General features: G+C 42.0%; 2 protein-coding genes across 2 annotated transcripts in view; both read right to left on the bottom strand.

The window, feature by feature from the left end:
• The window catches only part of fgd (faciogenital dysplasia), a 51115-nt gene extending 47985 nt beyond the window's left edge, over nt 1-3130 (bottom strand). The window contains exon 1 of the mRNA XM_013276156.3: nt 2793-3130. Coding sequence (XP_013131610.1) covers nt 2793-2814 — 22 coding nt within the window. The 5' untranslated portion in view covers nt 2815-3130. The remainder of the gene's footprint in view (nt 1-2792) is intronic.
• A 5544-nt stretch (nt 3131-8674) lies between these two features.
• Nucleotides 8675-20311, bottom strand: part of LOC100712336 (protein bicaudal D homolog 2) — a 41350-nt gene continuing 29713 nt past the window's right edge. Inside the window, 3 exon segments of the mRNA XM_019349950.2 lie at nt 8675-14683; nt 19335-19486; nt 19963-20309. Coding sequence (XP_019205495.1) covers nt 14302-14683; nt 19335-19486; nt 19963-20309 — 881 coding nt within the window. The 3' untranslated portion in view covers nt 8675-14301.

The following is a 20311-nucleotide window of genomic DNA, read 5'->3' as shown; positions in this document are numbered from 1 at the left end:
AACCGAGTCATGCTGCCTTCCCCACATGCACACACACATACACACAGATAAGAAAGAGACATGGAGGAGTAGAAAGATGTAGAGGATGTGCTTGAGATTGGTTCCTACGGGAATACTATGAGTTTGTCTTTGGTTAGTATTAATCAGCAAGTTGTTGCCTTCATTATAAACAGCCCCGTGTACAGTGATAGTAGCTGCTGACTCCATCCAAATTCGTAAGACCTGTCACATCTTTCGCGGATACATGTGTTAGAAACTGACAGTAAGTTCTGATTTAGCTCCTCACTGTTCCTGCTGTCTACTTTAGCTCGTGCTAGATGGGGCCAAGAGGGGGACCTGGGATCAGGCCAACATGTCATGATTTATGCATTTTAATCATATTCACCTATCAGTTTATGTTTTAGTTCTAGTGAACATTTGTGGTCAAATGTAATGAAATTCCCTTGATGTTGAAAACAGTAGCACGGATGGGAGGTCACAGTGACCACCAAACTCTAACCGTCTCATTCCTGAGTCCAAATTTGCCAAATTTGGAGGAATAGGCTCAGTGTGCACCTGGAAAAGAACGAGACACAAAGACAGACAGCAGAAAAACACGAAGGCTACAGATACAGGTGTCATAAGAACATAAGGCGACATACAAGCTAACTCAGACAGCACTTGTAAAAGTAGAAGAGATGTACAGCAAGTGGAAAATGTAAATATTGATATTTAATTCATGCCTGGAAAGTGAAACTCCTTCCTTGGAGATCGACAGTTAGCTCTAAAAAACCTACTTGCTGTTTACATTCAATATATAATCACTGAAAAACCCTGCTTTAGCTTAATTTTAAGTTTTTAGGCTAAATCTCGCAATAACTTATGGCCTTTCCCCCTTTTTCTTGCTGGGCAGATATAAATCGCACCATCCTTCAACATAACTCCTCTGCTGTTTGTTTATCTAACATGGAGGGGAAATGTTTACATTAGCCCAGTTAAACACAGACAAGCCCAATAGCTTTTGTTAATAACAAATAGCCTAAACAGCCAGATGGAGCATCCAGCTGCCCTACGTGAACCACTATTGTCCTCCATCCGTGAGGGAGACGTCCTCCCATTTTTCAACCAGACACGGTGCAAAGGGAGCGTAAGACGGAGACTGAAGTCTGTCAGAAAGGTTTATGGAGTTGGAAACAATCTGAGGACTGAGGTGGACCTCAAACTGAGAGGCACTCTATCTATCCAACCGCAGTTTATTTGTGATGTGGTTTATTTTAATAGATTCTCCAACGATTTGATGCAAGCAGCTTCCAACCCGTTTGACCCTCCCATCATATAAACACAAAAATAAGCATTAGAGAGTGCACAGGCCGGTTGGGTTTCCCATGTGGAAGGAATATATTTGGGGGAAGTAGGGAGGAGGGGGGAGGGATATTTCATCCGATGGTAGCTGCGATGAGCAATAGAGCTGTGTGTGTTTTGATGGGGGCTGTTTAAGGCAGCCACAAAGTGGAAGAGCAGGGCAGAGATTGATCTGGGACAGTGTGGGAGAGAAAGAGGGAACTGCAAAAAAAAAAAAAAATAGGGAGCAAGGCCTTGGGAGTGAATGTGTGTGGGAGAGAAACGATACACTGCTGGACTGCCGGAAAAAAGAAAGTCAGCCAGAAGGACAGCAGATCGATTCCTCCCCTGAGTCTCACAGCAAACACGCTCTTTTTTTTCCTGTCTGCATAGCTCACCTCTGCTGCAGCTCCATATCGTCCCATCAGCACTTCATCTCTATCATTCTTTCTCTCATATGCCCTCCCCCCCACTCTTCTTTGTCTGCATGCTAGTGCTTCATTCTCGGGCCTCTGTGAAAGATCTTGAGATCTGCAGGAACTTTGGCAGTAAACTCTTCAGGGTTGTTTGATAGGAATATGAAGCCTAATGCCCCAGATCTGTCATCTCCAGGCCATGCAAAGCAAAATGCATGACAGGGAACAATGATCTGGACACGGTGTGTGATGAACAAAAGAAAGAAAGAAAAGAAAAACAAATCCCTCCCCCCCTTCTGATCGTGGTGAAATAGAAATGCAAGAAAGATTCTCAAAGTATCTCAGCATCAAAACATGGCTGCCCACACTGCAAAGAGGAAACCACACACTGTCACTCCCCTTAGGCCAATATGTCCCTCTATCATCCAGCCACATAGTTGCACAGACAGACACACTTGCAACACTTTCAGATAGCAAACACTTTCCCCCTCCTCTTAAATCACATTCCTGGAAGAACGTGTGTACCTCTTATGGCCAAACACACACACACACACAAACACACACACATACACACACACACACACACACACACACACACACACTACTGTAGGATAATAAATGAGCCCTCTTCGTATGATCATTATTAGAACGTGGTGTTTGATTACCGGTCACGCATTAACTAAACATATGTGTGTGGGGTATTTATGAGAGGGGGGCGCGTCAGACAGGGGCAGCAGTGAGGTCACAGCTCCCTCGTTCAAGGCTTGGCACTAGTTCGCTACTATTCCTGCCCTGTCAGCTCCAGTCTCCCATACAACAGAAATACCTCTTTTCAGTTATGCGGATAAAGTCGACAAACGAGCAAACAAGCTCTCAGTTTTGTTGTGGAGCTGATGCGGGCCTGCAGCTGCCCTGTTGACAGCTGGCAAAAGCATTCTGGTATTCAAACCCTGTGCGCAATACCAGCCGTAGCCATTTGGAAACAACTCTTGAAAACCGCAGAGGGTTAATAAAGACACACAGAGAGGGAGGCTTGCAGTTATTCGTTTTACTCACCGGTAGCTGAAACTCCTTGCATTTTGCACAAACTTCTTCTCGCCTCTTTCTGTTAAACTCTTCTTTTTCTCGGAGCAACTGGCAGCAGCAGCAGCAGCCGTGGATCCAGCGTACTGTGGGTTAAACTCGGAGGAGCGCCTGCACTTCAGAGCTTCACTTTTCCTGTTCGCCGACTAAAATAAAAATTAAAAAATACACACAGACCCACTAAGGTGACTTCATGGCTTCTTAACAGACGCGAGAGAAGTTATCCGGATCAGTTTTGTGCAGAATAAGAGCTTTATATTCCTCCATGTAGTCCTTTCTCCTCCCTCTCACAGACAGAAGTCTCTCCTCTGTGCCGCTGGAAAAAAGAAAATGCGCGTTCCCGCCGGTGCGAGGCGCGAGCACTACAACCTCATTCATTGAGTGCAGTGAAAGCAAAGCACTGGAGGAAAAAGAACAATGATAATTTTATCTTTTTACAAACCAATGAAGCTTTTTGTTTTTTCTTTTTCTTCTTTCCGGCTCACTGTTTTATCATTTTTCTTTCTTTCTTTTTTGTCCCTTTTTAAAAGTAGACCCTCTATCCTTGTGCATTTGACATGCCCTGGGACAGAGGCATGAGTTGTCACATGAAGCCATGAAAAGGATGAGGCCTATTTCAATAGATGGCTCTGCTCTGAAATCCCCACATCTGCCTATTAGTTAGGAAATAGTTTCTGGAACATGAATACTAACTGGCACTGCATTTCCATGTCACTGAGCAGGCTTTCTCCTCATCTTTTAATTGGTTCAGTTGGTTTTTCTGTCTCATCAAACATCTGCTGACTTGGTGAATGCTTGTAGAGAGAAACAAGGAACCGAAGCAGAAAACAAATCATGGATCTGCAGAAGTTAAGCTCCCATATTATAAGGATATTATAAGCATTCCCTAACTCTAAACCTCCACTTGATACAGTCGATGAGGAAAGGTCAGCGGGGGTGTCTGCAGTCTGCAGTAGTGAAATATAACTAAGAACATTTACTCATGAAGCACATATGTACCTTGACTACTTTTTTCCTTTAACACCTCTTACTCTTGTACTGAATGTCTAAACTTTTCAGACGAGCCAAAAGACAAACATGTCTAATATTTAAGTAATGAAGCAAGAAAATAAGGGTAACAATTACTCATATCACATCCATGAGATTTATCTTTAAACTCCCTGGATACCGCCCAACCCCTGTAGGCTGAAAAAATGAAACTATATAACTCCAAGTAAAGACACTGAACGAGCTAATAATGTATTAATATTGTGGTATTATAGTAGTATGGACTCATTTTGTGCTTAACACGTGCACATTTTGCTCATTAGTGTTGTTTCTCAGTGATCATTTTGATTTATTTTTTTATTTTTCCCTAATTTTCAGGATCCTGTAGTGAATAACTTTCCACACCCCTCTCTCTGTGTTTCTCTGCAGCCTCCCACCCACATATTTGAAACTTGTGTCTGTTCGGCTATGCACCATTAACCCCTTTTAAGGCCACTGTTGGTGCTTCACACTTGTCACGAGCCTCAGATCAACACAGACAACAGCAGGGCTTCTAATGATAACACTTCTTTGTCTGGCTGCTTGCCAGGCAGAGGGCTGCTTCATTGACCCATGCTCCTCTCTAATAAGCAGTGAATACACATTATATTTCACTCCTCTCTTCCCACATGTATATGACCTCTGTGACTACACTATTGAATCACACATTTTCCACTTTTTGGCTTTCCACTTTAAAGACACAAGAGCAGCAAAATATTCTTCTTTTACTGTAACTTTGTATGTTTTCTTCGCTTTAGAGAAAAGTTCAGAACATGTCAGTGCAGAGTCTGAAAGGCCAAGTGTTTTGTGGATGACTGAACTTGTGTTTTTAAATAGATCGGGGGCCCAGTGCCCTTGGGTGCATGGAGTTGCCTGTCTTTCGGACTGTCTGTCTGTCTTTCTAGGGCATGCTGGTCCATAGAAAATAGAGCACCAAACAGTCCTCTGGGATACATCCTGTGCTCTGCTTCCCTGGGGCTCTTCCACTCAAAACCACAGAGCAGAGTGAAACAACTGCATTCAGAGAGAAGGAGGAAAGAGGAAAATGAGAGACTGGGGGGAAGTGAGAGATGGAGGAGGATGTGAAAAATGGCAATTAGGATGAAGAGAGGAAGAAAAGCAGAGTGGCAGATGAGCAGCCAAGCAGAAAGCTTGGTGCGAAAGTCAGCATAGATAAGTGTGACACGAGCTCCACAGAGCTTTTTACACTTATCTGAAAGTGCCGTGGTATAAATGTCCCAATCACATGACTAATCACACTCCAGGATGGGGTGCCAGTCGTCATTTGTTCACTCTTTTTCAGGTGCAAATTAAAGCCTGGTATTGATTGAATCAACACTTCATTGTTTGACACAGGCGAAGCTGCATTTTTTGGGACCACACCAACAGCTGCGTGGAGATACTACAGGCAGATCTATGAGTCACAATAGGGAGGACGCTCACACCCTGCATCCAGTGTCAGGACTCAGGAATTTTTGAATTCATCGTGAAGCTGAGCTCACACTGCACGGGTCATAAATTGCTTAAGATTCTCACTGGCATTATTTCTCCTCCGGTGGGATTGTTTAGAAATTGAATCCGTGCGAGGTGTGTGCGCTGTTGATGATTGCCGTTGCTCTTTCAGACCAGCTGATCACGGCTCTCCGCTCCTTCAGGCTCCACATGGATTCATCACATGACAGCCCCGGCGCACACTCATAAAGGAGACGCTTTGTAAGTGCAAAGAAGCGAGCCCTCTCCCCCTTAAGGCCTGCAGCTCTCACAGTTACTGGAAGAGTTACAGTTACTCGGTCAGCTCACAAAGACGTCAACAGTTGTAGCATGGGGACCCCAGGTGGTGAATATAGATAGTGCATCAGCTGAGTAGTGAAAACAGCTGCTCTGCTGCATGAATCCTTCTTCATCCTGGGTATAATCGCAGCAGCTGAGTATTAATAGAACAAGACTGATGCCATGTAGTGACCCATATTTCCTCAGGCAGTAGGGGGGAGAAAATAATGGAAGACTGGCACCAACAAAGGCTCCACTGTTACTAGAGTGATGTCATTGCTTGTCAGTGAACTGACTTCTCCCGACTGGCTATCATTAATTCTCTGATGCTGAAAAATCTGCAGCACATGAATGGTAAATAATAGCACTTGGTTTAACTGTACTGATTCACAGCACTGTCTAGTGACACAACTAAGCATTAATAACTCATTTCAGGTTTATTATATATAAACCTGAAATCAGTATATATTATATATAGGACTGCAAGTTCGACAAAGCTGTAGAGTGGACTGATCAGTGGTGCTTTACTTTTATTTTGACTCGATTTAAATGATTACAAATATTGCATGTAAATACAAATTCTAGGTATGTCTACTTTGAGGATTTGTATTTTATGCCTCTTTATATTTCTAGTGCACTTATTTACATGCAGAACTTCAGCGCTTCACACTCCTTGTTGCGAAATCAATCAAAATGCAGAGCAGAGAAACAAACCACGGAGGCCCCAGAAAGGTGCAATCAAACGACAAGTTTATTACACACAGGAGAAGAGATATCAGCATATATCTCCCCTATATCTCCTACAAAAATACACTGGACGCTGATTTTATAGCATTTGGGGATCACGCCCCCACATACGTCAATTACAGATTAAAAATACATTGTTTACAGTCAATGGTACATCTTGTACATCTTTAATAACTATAAACAGACATATAACTTCTCTTTTTGATAACACCTTCCATACAAGGTAATAAATTTCAAGCTTCAGGGTCCCTAAGGGCTAATTATTGACCCTCATCATCAATCACCAAGTAGACTAAAATGCAACAGGTTACAAAAGAAGCAAAATACACTTGGGCCTTCACTCAGGCCTATTACTAAATTTATGTGTATTGTAAGCATGCATGCAATCAACCTGCTATGTTCTCATCTTCCCTCAACATGTATCACCTGGACACTCTCACCAGCGAAGCTTAAAACCCTCTTGGATGGAACATCAACTCCAAATCAGCACAAATATGCAATATGTATAGATTGATTATAACTAATCCTGTAAACAGAAAAGGCCAATGTAATGACAAACATCTTCAATACAATATGAACCCTGTAAGAAATATTACTGATAGAATAATGCTGTAAAATATGTTATTAATGCATTTATCATAAGGCAGGTTATATGGCAGCAATAAAAGAATTTCTGAATCTCCACATCCTCTAAGGAAGAAGAAGACTAACTAACTAATTGCTATATCACATAGTCATTTATTGTAATTTGAATACCAAAACCTACACATTAATGCATAGCAGTCCCCCCCCCATAAAAAGTAGCAAAACACTGATATAGTAAGTAAGTACAGTAAGTACAGAGAGTAAATTTACTGTTAAAAATGTCCACATTACTTTTAATACTTTTACCAGAAAGGTAAATGGTTCTGCATACTTTAGTTCTGACAAAAGCAGTGGTGGAAAGGACAAGAGTAAGAGTCTCTCTGCTTGTGCTGCCTTAATTTTCAAACGGTGTAGCGCACAAGGCAAACGTGCTACTGCTAAATTGCCAACGTTTTTTCTGGTAAACTGTATCCAACGTGTCAAGATGATATTCCACAATTTCGTAAGGCGAAATAAGATCGTAACTCTTTCTAGACCTTTTATTTGGATTAAATATTAAATGTCTATCAGAGACTTTAAATGAACCACTTTCATCAGAAAGTAGGAATGTTTTGGAAGTAATCTGAGAAATGCCCACATAGCTCTAAAGGAGGAGAATTAAGAATGACAGGAGTGTGAGGCTGCCAATAAGAGACTAGCTCTAGAGAGATAAATAAAAATAAATATTTGAATATTCTAAAAGGAAGAAATACAGAATTAACCAAACCAGAAGGAAAAATAAAATAAAAAGAGGGAGCCTTGACTTAATATTGACAAGGAACATGATCTGGGTGGACAGAAAAGATGGTTTTAAAACACCTAAGAGGATCTGAGCTTTTAAAGTATAGAATTTTTAGCCCTCTTAATCAGAAGGTCAACCTTGTGCTTTTTCACTTCTTCATTTGGAGTAATGTGCACGTTCAGAACACTTATAGATGGAGTTCAAAACATCCATACAACATTTTGACCTCTAAAGTGAATGGATTTATTATTGTGCTATCTACTGTACAATATAAAGCGCCTTGAGGCGACTTTTGTTGTGATTTGGCGCTATATAAATAAAATTGAATTGAATTGAATTGAATTGAATCAATAACAGTTAATCCGTCCAGTTATTTGTTTTCATTTGCATAAATAAAAATCCCCATTTTTCCCCCTTTATTATCATTAATGTGTAGATTTTTTTTAAATGGCATAAAGTAACGTTTATACTTTCCTCTTGTAAATCAACACCAAGAAAATAACAGCGATTTTAATTGAGCAGAGAGCCGGCCTCCAGAGCCTCGACAGGAAATGCTGGGTGTACCAAAGGTCAAAAGAGAAACTGGGACCAATCAGTGCTTGGGCATATCTCCAGGAGGGAGGGACCGTGGAGGAGAGGGGGAGAAAGAAACAGGAAATGGAGGGGGCAGAGGAGGGAGGGGCAAGGTTTAAGCGATACAACAGAGAACAGACAGGGTAGGGATGGGGGAGGTGGGGGGGTTTTGGTGGAGGTGTTTTTGTGCATTGTGTGAAATGTGATCAGGTTCCTGGAGCCGCTTGGACAGCTGGGAAGTTCCCCCTTCCCCTGGCTTCCAACTGGGAACGCTATGAGGAGACTCCAGGGCTGCAGACCACATACTTCAATGGTTAACCCTTTCATCCGCTTCAGCTGTGGAGCAGCTATAAATAACAACACTGAAACACGCTGGAACTTAAGTCACATTTATTGATTTTAGCCAGTATGACTACCCTTACACAGACATACCATCTCCACTAGAAAACAAACAAAACACTTTCATAGGATTAGTTCAGCAGTAATACATCAGACTTAACTGGTCCCCGCCCCAAGCCCTAATTTTTTTCTCTCTTTTAAAAACACCCTGACAAAAGTTTTAACATGTTTGTTTTCAACTCTGTGTAAAGGTCCCATGACTGAGAAACATGCATAAGACGTTTAGCTGTAATCAATATGCCACTAATCATAATGCACATTATTGATAAGAATACAGTACTGCATGACAGTTCAAATAAATACAGGTGAAGTCGTTATTTCATATAAAGATATCAAACTCTCATTATGGATCAATACTGAAACACAATATGACAATATAAAGTTTGCACAGCTATTTTTTGTAGTATCACAATGCTATCGCTTCCAGCAAACAGAAAACTTTTTCTTTTTAATGTAAAACAGTATCTGAATTGCACTTTTTTTTGTTAGCTTCTTATCCATATTGGTAACTTTAACGCCTCAACAAACAAGCATTGGCTATAATGGCACTATTCAAGCTTGTTGATGCTAATCTTGTTTTCTGTTTCCTGAAAACACCATGCTCAAAGATGATGTAAAAAAAAAAAAGATTCAAGAATAAAAAAAACAAAACAAACAAAAGTCAAATTAGACAAAAGTAAAGATAAAATGCGCTCTCTGCACATTTTTTAACAATACTATTGATATCACATTACCTTCACCAAACAAAGCTAGAGATACATAGATGTTTCCAATAGTACACTGATCTACCCCAACACATTAAAGATGCTTGGAGCACTTTGTTCAATAACTGGAGGCCAAAGGGATCTCTTTTGGTTCCCAATGTTTGATAAAATTAAAAACAAAAAACAAAAAAAAAACTTTTCTCAATACCCCTGAATTTCTCGAGGGGATCACTGACCTGCAGAATTCAATACAACTTGAGTTTTATTGAGCTAATTTCAAAACTATCACCTCACTCATGCAGAAAAGGGGGGAAAATTCCCTTTGCGCTTATTGCTGCTCACAGTCATTTTGAACCCAAAGTCCTCACCTATATATAAAAAACAGAAACATAAAACACTAGTCTAAGATTCTCCCTTGAAACAATGAAAGGCACTACTGGTCAGAAACGAAGAACTAAAACGAACCAAAAAACAAAACCCCGGCTCTCGCACGGCAGCGAGAGCCATGGCCCAAACTGCACCTTTCTCAGGTTTTTTTTCTTCTTCTTTCCGATTCTTTTTCTTTTTTTCAACCTAAACGGTGTACCAAGATTTGGCACAATAAACAAAGAGAGAATGAAACAATTCCAATTTGGAATTTTAATTGTCGCAGTTGCAAAGAATTCTGAAAGCCAGCGATCCCGTTTCAGTGGAACGCCCTCGGTAAGAAGCTAGGAAAAGCACATATCGTCGTCACGCAAATTTTTCCCAACACACAACTTACCTATTTGAGTCAGAGCGTTGTCAAGTTTCATAGTGTAATTTTTGAACTATTCCTAGGAATAATAAATACATGAAAAACCCCAGAATTTGATCACCCTGGATTTTTGTAGAGAACATGGCAGTAGAACAAACATATGAAAAATAAAAGCAACAGCATAACACGATGTAACAAAACGATTTTAAAATGATTATTTGATGGATAAATTCTTGAGGACAGAGTCATCATAGTACATTTGTGGTTTGTGGAGCCTTACTAGAGTGCGTATTGTTTAAATTCAAATATTTGAGGAGGACTTACAATACTACAGCCCTACAACCTATATTGGATAACTCAACAAACCATTGTACTACCATGCTTCCTATAGGTTAATAATAGCATGTTATAATCCTATAAAATGAAAGTGCACAGATTAACAAAACGATAAACTAAAAATAAAAGATAAAACCAAACAAAAACAGCTTGTTGATTAACAATAAGAAACGACCACATCTCCCTTGGCTTCTCAATAGAGGATTTGGAGGGATTGGCCAATTACAAGCCAAGAAGTTCACTGTACTTGCGAGGCAAAAATGGCTTCCAGCAGAGGCATCCACAATTTGGGCCAAGTGGGATCCTAATGTGCATAACATAATAGAGTTTTAAAATGAAAAAGGGAGGACAATTGATTCAAATTAAAAACCTGTGCTTAACGTTTGTACTTATGTTTTGCCATTTTTTTTTCTTCAAGTCCAAATAGCCTAGAGTAGCGCTAACTCGTTTCGCCCAACTCAATCAGCTGCGAGAATGGACCTTGTGTTGGTACTTCGTCGTCCGTGCAGAATTACTGAAATTACTGCAAAAGTGGAGAAACAAACAAATAATGAGCATCATTAGCACTTGGTTTTGGTCATTTGAGAGTGACTGTTTACAAGGTCACAGCAGCGGAGTCCACGCAGACAGACTAAGATGGCGGCTGTTGGTTAGTCAAAGCAACAGAAAGCGATGTTAGGAACTTTAAGCCAACCGGTGCGGCCATTTAGTTTCTGGTGTGAAAGCGCATTCACTGCGAATCATCCCGCAGGTGTGGTTAGGAAGCCAGTGACTCACGAGTACCATGAACTTTCATTCATAGGACAGAGTTGAAGCCACATCCCACCACCAAAGGAGATGGGTCTTTCTCATAAGCCATGCAAGTTAATGAAAAATGGGTTATGCTTTTGACATGCAGGCTTACTTTTAAATCAGAAACAAGATGCATCATGTGAAGTAAAACTTAGAGGTGATGTGGGAGGAGCCTGCAGGCAGAGGTAGGAGGAGCTTTGCTGTTTTATTTTAGGTGGCATATTGGAATGACACCAAAAAAGCCAGACATTGATTTCAAACTAGATCGAGTGAAGTGGGGATTAGTCTATCTAAGGAGAGGGGATTCTAGTCACAATCACATCCTGCAATCATCTACTGCTCAGTAAATCCACATAACCTATACAAGGGATACAGTTGGGAGCTTAACTAATTTGAATCAATGTCCTCTGGTTGAGCGAGCAACCAATCTCAAGGTTTTTTTTCCTCCAAATATCAGCGGGAGTTTATCCCTCAGAAAAAGAATAAAGAAAAAAATATCACGGGGTGTTTTTCGCTATGCCAGCCTATTCTCGTGTCTCCAAGTATCATGGTAGGATCTTCTAATTCCTTAAATTATAAAGTTTCCCAAGGAGATAAGCATGCGTAACGAAAAGCACCCCTGGATTAGATTCTCCATCCAGCCACACATCTGGCTTTCTTCACCAGCATGTTTAGCTTTCTTATCTCCTCTCTCAGGAGCTGGTTTACAACACGATTAGTTCTCCCTCCTCTACTCCCTAAACTTTTTTTCTCAGCGCAAACTGATGGAAACAGAATATACCGCACTTGTAAGTTGACTGAATTTCAAACATAGGAGTGACTGACCTCTAAGGAGGCTGCTTTTTTTCTTTTTTCAGAAAGTGTACAATAGCCTCGTCTCCATGCTGTGTGCTGCGGCTTACGGATGCGCACTCAAGCAGGGTTGACTGCGGACATAATTCCCTGTGTTCAGAGGAATAAATGCCCATTGTATATGCATTTAAGAGGAAGGAATACTGTAGTAGAAACCTGCAAGATTATAACCTGAACATGATCATATTAAGAATATAGAGAATTTTATATATAGCTTATTAGTAGTAAAAAATGCTATTTTTTTTTAAACAAATCTTGCAGGATTTCCTCACATCAACCCTGCTTTTAGCATCATAAAGCTAATGTGTCTATGATCCACAAGTGGTACATGGATTTTATTAAACACAAGCCCCACTTAAATTTTGCCTATTTGCGTAATACTAGCTTGCAAGGGGTTAAAGCTATTGTCAATACTAAAACAGTACGTTGCTTTGTCCTCACACACCAAGCAACCCAAGAAAACAAAAAGGAGAGGCCCTTCATTTGCAACGGTTAAAAACCTTGTACACAAATGAAGGCCCTTCACTGCAACACTGAGATATAAACAGGCAAAATTCGGAAAACACATCGTATGCGAGGACGTTACCTGACAAAAATATTCCTCATTCTAGTTAAAGGGTGAGTGGTGATGCTGGGGGAGCAAGCTGCTGACAATCTACAAGAGAGAAGGTCGTAGTAGCGACCGAGCAATGAGACACAGATTAGAGACATTAGGAGAGGATTTTTTTTTTTTTCAGCCACATAACCACATAGAAATTATTTGACAGCTCTCAGCAAACTCGCAAACAGCGGGGCAGGGGATGGGGGGGGGGGAGTGAGAAGGAAAAGAACAGCATTAGCTCAGCTGAGACGCAAGGACAGGGCTTTACATCAACAAATAGATAAAAATATCAAGCGTTTGGGGTCGACAGGCACTTTTGTCGAGCGGTCGGTTGGATTTGTTTGCAGATTTATTGTCCGGATGTGAGAACAGTTTCGATTTGTGCTCTTCAAGGATTTATTCTATAGAGTTTTTAAAAAAAATCCTCTCTGATTAAAACTATATTGTATCTCTTTTCACAGTAAGCATTATATCCATTTGAACAGAAGCAGGAACCTGAGGCACCTATGCTGAAGTGCACTTAATTTAGATGTGTCGATTTGTCAAACCTTCTTTCTCATAATATGGCTCTGAATGAATCCTTTGCAACATAATGGGTCACAGGGATTAGACAGCCCTCTTGTATCACACCAATTAACTCCTCTTTTTTAAAAACCAAAAAACAATGTAGAGCCCTGTAGTACAGAGTTTCGTCTGGTACCACACACCTAACAACAGAAAAACAGTTAAAAAGCTCTCAAGCATTTTCAGCTGCAAAGCCATGCGATTCTATTGACCCTATAGTATTGGTGTGCTAGCATCACAGCTTTAAAATTAACCTGAAATAAACAGCTGTGGTCATAAGTGCTCCTTTTCTGCCCAAACAACTTCATTAACCCACTTATGATTTTTTTTGTATTTCTGTGTAAAATCATATTATGCTCCCCTAGCAAAAAAGCAGGGGGAGCTTGCATATTTTAGTTCCTTTTTCTGGTTGTAAACATTAGAAAGTGGGCTGCCGGGCACGGTTCAGTCCTGGGGGGACCAGGACGGAGAGGCAGAGGAAAGAAGGGGCCGTTTTATTTATTCGGAAAGGAGCACCAATGCCGACAGACAAGCCAAAGAACAGAGGATGTCAAGTTTAGTTGTTAGAGCATCAGAGTGACATCATCTTTACACGTCTCCACCTCAGCAATGTGTTAATGTTACCAGGCAAGCCACTCCGGGGGGCCAGAACAAACAAGCACAGAAGCTTCCACCTTTTACATCATACGTACAGCACTACGACAGCGGAAAGAATAGACAACCCATAATATCCACAAACCCCCCAATATAACCAGGGCCTTATAACCCACATGCCATATATGTCTACTACAGTCCAAACGTCTAGTGCACACTGTACATACACTGCATTCCCCTAAGCGTTTATAGTAGCACACACGAGCAGCTGGTTAGTAACACATCAGTCCCTAGAGGAGCGCAGGCTGGCCATGGAGCTAAGCGAGCAAGTGGGGCTCTTTAACACTAAGGCAGGGAGGGTTTCGGCCCGTGAGCCCCCTCCCCTCTGTACACAGCAGTCCCATGCGGACGTTTCTGCCGCCTCAGTCGCAGTAGATCTTGTACTTCTCGCTGCAGAAGACCACGGGGCCTCCCAGGATGCCGCTGGGCACAGAATTGCTGTGCTCTGGTCGGCCCGAGACAGAGCAGGTGAGACTCTGACTTACATGCGGGTTGTTGGTGGTGGTGTTGGTGGCGGCGGTGGCGCTGGCGGTGCTGGCGGCCTTGCTTCGTGCTTTAGCACGGCCTGCGTTGCCTCCCCGACGGGTCTGCTCGTGATCAAACTCCAGATCTTCCAGGCGCTGTGTCAGGGCGAGCTTCTGCTGGATAGCCATTCGCAGCAGAGAGTTAAGGGTTTTCTTCTCGTCCTCTGCTGCGGCCAGCTGCCTCTGCATCTCATCCAGCTGGGTAACATACTCATCACAACTGCAGGAGAAACACGGGCAGAAAAAACACAGGCAGAAAAAACAATGTCAGATTTGTTCCTGTGACATATCACAAGAGGGCACTGCTTCAACAAAAAAGAAAAAAAAAATCAGTTGAATCTTTTTGACATTTTTGTGATATTATTAAACACGAACCTCATGCCATACCTCAGATTTGATTCACTGACAGAAACACTCAGACACACATTCAAACCCACACATCATAAACTTCCTGCTAGTGTAATACATTAGCCACCAGCAGGTGGAGCCCTTGAGCCACAACATGAAGGCCTGCAAGACTGCCCAAGCTTCTGAAATATTAACTTAGGACTTCACCAGCCATTTTGGTCCTCTTCAACAAAGTCCCCCCAGCGAACACATTTTCAGCTCCACTTAAAACATTCTGCAGATAATTTGCCAGATATAGTAACAAACTCTCACCGCACCTTCCGTCATTTCATAAGCTGAATATCAAACCCATACTTTTTATTTGTATAGCTGCTGCTAGAGGGCATGATTTACATTCATGAACAGGTGAGACATCTGAGAGCAGCTTGCAGTGCCTTGGGATAATATGAATGTATGCACAGTGGCAGTTGAAGATAGATTACATACATAAGGGATTAAATCATTAGCCTACAGGTCAATGGGAAGATCATTTCTGCATCACTTGAGAAATAGGCAGAGGAGGGGAGCGAAAGAGGAGAAAAATTAAGACGGAGAAGAGAAGAATGTGGTTTCTTGCTCCGAGCTGTAGCTGTTCAAACCTGATCTCCAATTTTCCAGTTGGAGTGAGACAGCATAACTTCTATGCCTCCCTTGCATCTCCCATCTGTGTGCGAAATAGCACAAGATATGAAGTCTGTCTGCTAACGCTCGTCATCACCGGGTGCTGCACTGCGGCATTATCACCTGTCTCCCGCTGTCCTTGCACACGTGTTAGTGTGTGTGTGTGTGTCTAAAGCTGGACAAGTATAAAAAGTGGGACACCTGACAGGATTTCAAGGTGGGGGGTCCATATCGCCACTCCCCATCTGCTGCTGTCGTGCTCCTTGTTTCCTTGTTTCCTTTTATCCCCTCTCTTGAGTCTTATCATTGCCTTTCAAGCCTCGTCACTTCCTTGCTACCGTCTCTCTTTATCTGCCTGAATCAGTCACTTTCTCTCTCATCTTGCTCATCCCTGTTTTCTGTGCTGCTGACAAAGCAAATCGAGTGACATTCTTCAGTAATGACTGTCAAACCTATTGGGAGGGAAGGGCTGAATACATTAGTGAGCAGCACTTAATTGCCCAACCGTTCTATCACCAAAGTTCAGATACAATTTAACTGTTAGGCAGCCTCACCCAACTCACTTTCATTTATTTGAAATTAATAATTATTTATTTTTTTGTTAACACCCTAGCCTGAAGCTATAGTCTGCAAACTCTTTTCTCTACGAACCGTAACTGTCATTACCGATCTGTTCTGATTTAGTCCGTGTTTAGCAACTGAACTGCTGCTGCAGAAGAGATAAATAAATAACATAAAATAAAAAAAATCCATAAAAATAATGCAAAGCAAGCAAATAATCTTTCAGTAGGTGAAGAATTTATCAGCTTTTTCTTAAAAAAAAAAAAAAAAAGGAAAAGAAAATATCGAAGGGAGCATCTGCAAACAGGAAGCGCAGCTGTTTTTGCTGCGTGTGGTGCTGCACGTGGTGGTGGGCCATGTGAACCCTGGCCTTGCCAGACCACCAAACAAATACAAACCATGGCCCCCTCCTCTTGTGTATGCAGCTTGATTCCCTCTGGGACACACACCCAGACAATAGGGATCAGTGCTACCTCATTAAACCCAGTATGAGATTTGGGAACAACCCGGGAGCAAGGAGCGAGCTGGTGCACCTTCAGACAGTTCAGTCACTCTTGCATAGGGGTGGGGGGCATTTTTCCCGGGAAAAAAAGAGGAATCTATTCTAAGCAGTGGGTGGATACAATAGGAGTCTTTTTGCCCTGGTGATCGGGAGTTCTAGCACAATAGCCGAAGGGGGCCAGGAGGCGACGGCTGGCCTTTTGAGCATAAGGAATCATAATATTCACACTCTGACAAATAAGCGCATTATCTGCATCTCGCTGTAATGATTTACAGTAGCTGCTGACATTTAAAGGCTGTGACTACTAAAACATTCATAACCAATAATTTCCCAATAGGACACAAACACACACATTCAAAACATGCTCAGCTGTGGTCTCGTCTAGAGCTTGATTGGTCATGGTGGTATGGATATCTCTCACACACACAGACACACACACACACACGAGGAGGTACTTTTCAAACAAAACAAAGAAAGCTAAAAAGGGAAAACAACTAACATAGACCCAGCACCAGAATAACCAGATAACTGAAGGTGTACATTTTACAAAAAAATGTTATTTGCGTAAATGTTTGGACAGGGAGAGCAGAAGGCACGAGCATGTCCAGGCTTGTCTTAGGAATGTCGGAGGCAGGAGCTTACTGTTAACACGACACCAGATACTGCAGCTAGAGAGGCACACATACAGAAGGAGGGGACAGTGAAGCCCATAAACATTCCTGTGTTGCTCTCATGAAATAAACTAAACAGAATTACTCCTTCCTATTTGCTATTCGTGTTAAAATAAATGTGTTTTTGTTAAATTGCTTTTAAAAACAAAAATGTCAATAATAAGTCTGGTGTGCCTTTTAGTCCTATGAGTATATTATGTGTCAATTCCCTGAACAATAAGACCATAACAAGCCCCACACATTCTTTCACTTCCACTTCATCTCGCTTCTCCTTTGTCAAAGACTATACATCATTTGAATCCACGAGTACACATCTCAGAAATCCTCCTTTACAGACTTTGTGTGAGCAGTGATTATCTTGAAAAGTGAAAGAAAAAAAAAAAAACTATCAAATTAGACTCCTGTAGTGGGCTTTAACTGAAGGCCTGGTCCTTCCTCTCTTTCTTTTCCACATGACAAGAGAACCGGGTGTTTGGCTGTGAGGAAGGATGGAGGGGGAACAGGGGATACAAAGAGGGGGGGAGTGTGGGAAACTTCATTCGGGCGAGTCCCCCTGCCTCTCAAAAGAGTCCCCTGACCCAACTCTGTGTCATATAAGACACAATTTACATACCAATACACAAGTCCCATAAACAGTGAATGTAAATCATACATAGTGGTGTGGTGCTGGAGCTGAAAGCTCAACAACATAGTTGGTGGAGCTGCTCTGGGCATATGGAGGAATAAAAACACATGGACTGAAACAGGAAGTAAACAGGAAGCTGTGATGCGCTCAAAAACATCTTAACCCTCTCCGGCAAAAGAAACTCAAAGAGAAAAACATTTAAATATGATCTTACACTTCAGCTGCTCTCCTCTGACACCTGACACAACTATAGGGCCCTTCAGGGTAAAAAAAAGAAGAAGAAGAAGTAGAAGAAGCCAAAAACAGGTAGTCGGTACAAGAACTGGTTCCCTATCCTATCAGCCAAGGTTGCTTTTTAGTTACAATACTTCAGCATCCTGCAGCAACTTAGCTCTGCAGTATACACAAAAAAGCCTGTGGCGACACATGCCTATATTTGCAGCCGGATGAGTTTTAAAACTGTTACTAATTGATTAGGCACTGCAGGTATATGGAATTACTTCAGCTAGTGCACTTCAGCGATCTGTATTGAATTTCTGTATGGGTAAGACAAGGGGTGCTGAGCTGCCCACACACACTCCCTGCAGCAATTATACCCTTCATTGTACAAACTCGCCTCTCCCTACCCTCCTCTTTCCCTTCTGCACAGCTTGAACTTCGCTGTGGAATGTAATACAGCTTTAAATGAAGGACAGACTGTCTCAGCATCTCTGCAATGCTGTCTGGAATATAGCTTATATTTACAGGAAGCGCGGGCATCATTGTTTTAAATGAAATTATCTATCAAAAAAGCACAAAAATATTGTTCACACATGCACATGTGCACACCCAAAAATAAACAAGCAAGCAGCTCACGAGTCCTTAGTCTACTACGTGTTGAGGGGTGAATGTGTAATCCATCCCAATCTGAGGTGGGATTATGTGCAGAACCTTTGACCGGCTTCTCTTTAGAATCAGAAAAGATTAACATGCGTGTCGGCCCATCTGACAGACACACACACACACCAAGTCACTGGTCAAAAACAATGGTTAAGTGACATATTTAAGTGATATCCAGATTAGGCACCTTCTGTTATTTATAGTCTGAATCTCTCCGAATAGAAGCACTTCCTGTCTATGAATTAATAACACAATAGTGTACTTAAATATGTCATGTTTCAATATTACCACAGAAATAAAGCCAACATATGGTAAACATGGATTACGTTATGACTATAATCTTATCTTCATGCTACCTGGTTATATTGTGTATGACCTTTGTGTGCTGCATGTGCGGCATTAATAAAAATGACACGTGTCTGTGTTACTGCTGTAGCATAGCAGCACAGTATGGAATTCATGCCACGACTTGCTACTGTCACAACCTCCTCTGGAGAGATCAAATAAGTAAAGAATTTACCAGGTTACAATGTTATGTCAGATAAAGACTTCTGTGCCTTTGATGGCAGGATGTAGATAAAACATATTTTCTTGACCATCATGCAGGTGCTGGCACGATTCTTACCGTGTGGCAAACATGGCCCGGAGAGAGGAAAAGGTGGCAGCGTCCTCTTTCAAAGCTTTGAGCTCATTCCTCAGTTTCATCATGGTCTCGGTCACCATCGCCTTTTCATTCTCATACTTGCTCTTCAGATTGGCCAGAGCCACTTCAGCTGTCTGTGAGTGGGCAGAAAGAACAAAATGGTCAAAGCACCTGGAAGAAGTTGGGGTATGCTTCCTAACTTTTTTATTACGGCGCATGATTCTAGCTGCTAATGTTCATTTTAAAAACCCTAGCTGTGCGGTTTATGAGTTATTTTCACATCTGCGTTCTAATGCTCACTATGTAGCCACATGCATACTTCAAATGACTACCAAACAACTGCATACACACTCCGCCTCTGGGTTATGGTTCTTTTTGCTTTGTAAAGCTGTTCTCTGATTCTAACCACACAAATACTCGAGGCAGCTGTCACCATACAGCTGCTCTCTCAACCAGTGTTTGCTATAGATCTAGACTGCAAAGAATTTGCTTCAGCAGCTGAACACACCCAAAATAATTCCCCCTACCTCTGTTTCTAACTTTTGTGGACAATGACAAATGTTTGTATTGAGAGTACGTTGTTTACAGACACTCAAACAGATCAACCTACCTGCTTGTTGGCCTTGAGGACAGTGCGCAGGGTGGCAATCTGTTCCCTCTTGGTGCTGAGCAGGGATTTCAGTTTGAGGATCTCCTCCATGCAGGCTTCCTTGTCCTTGTCGGCCACAGTGCCCAGCTCCAGAGAAGCAACCCTCTGGCGCGACAGCTCGGTGGTGCGGTCCACTGCCAGCTGCAGGTGCTTAATCTGGTCTCTGATGATAGCAACCAGATTGTAGATGTTCATGGGCTCGCGTCGGTGGTCAGACACAGGAGAGGGCAGGGAGGAGATCGGGGAAGGTGCTCCATCGCTCAGGTCGGTCTTACTGGGCTCAGGGAAGAGGCCCTTGGTGAGCAAGATG

The sequence above is a fragment of the Oreochromis niloticus genome, linkage group LG20 (assembly GCF_001858045.2).
Source record: "Oreochromis niloticus isolate F11D_XX linkage group LG20, O_niloticus_UMD_NMBU, whole genome shotgun sequence".
NCBI lineage: Eukaryota > Metazoa > Chordata > Actinopteri > Cichliformes > Cichlidae > Oreochromis > Oreochromis niloticus.
Note: the sequence above shows the minus strand (reverse complement) of the source record. Positions and strands in the feature narration are given on the sequence as shown.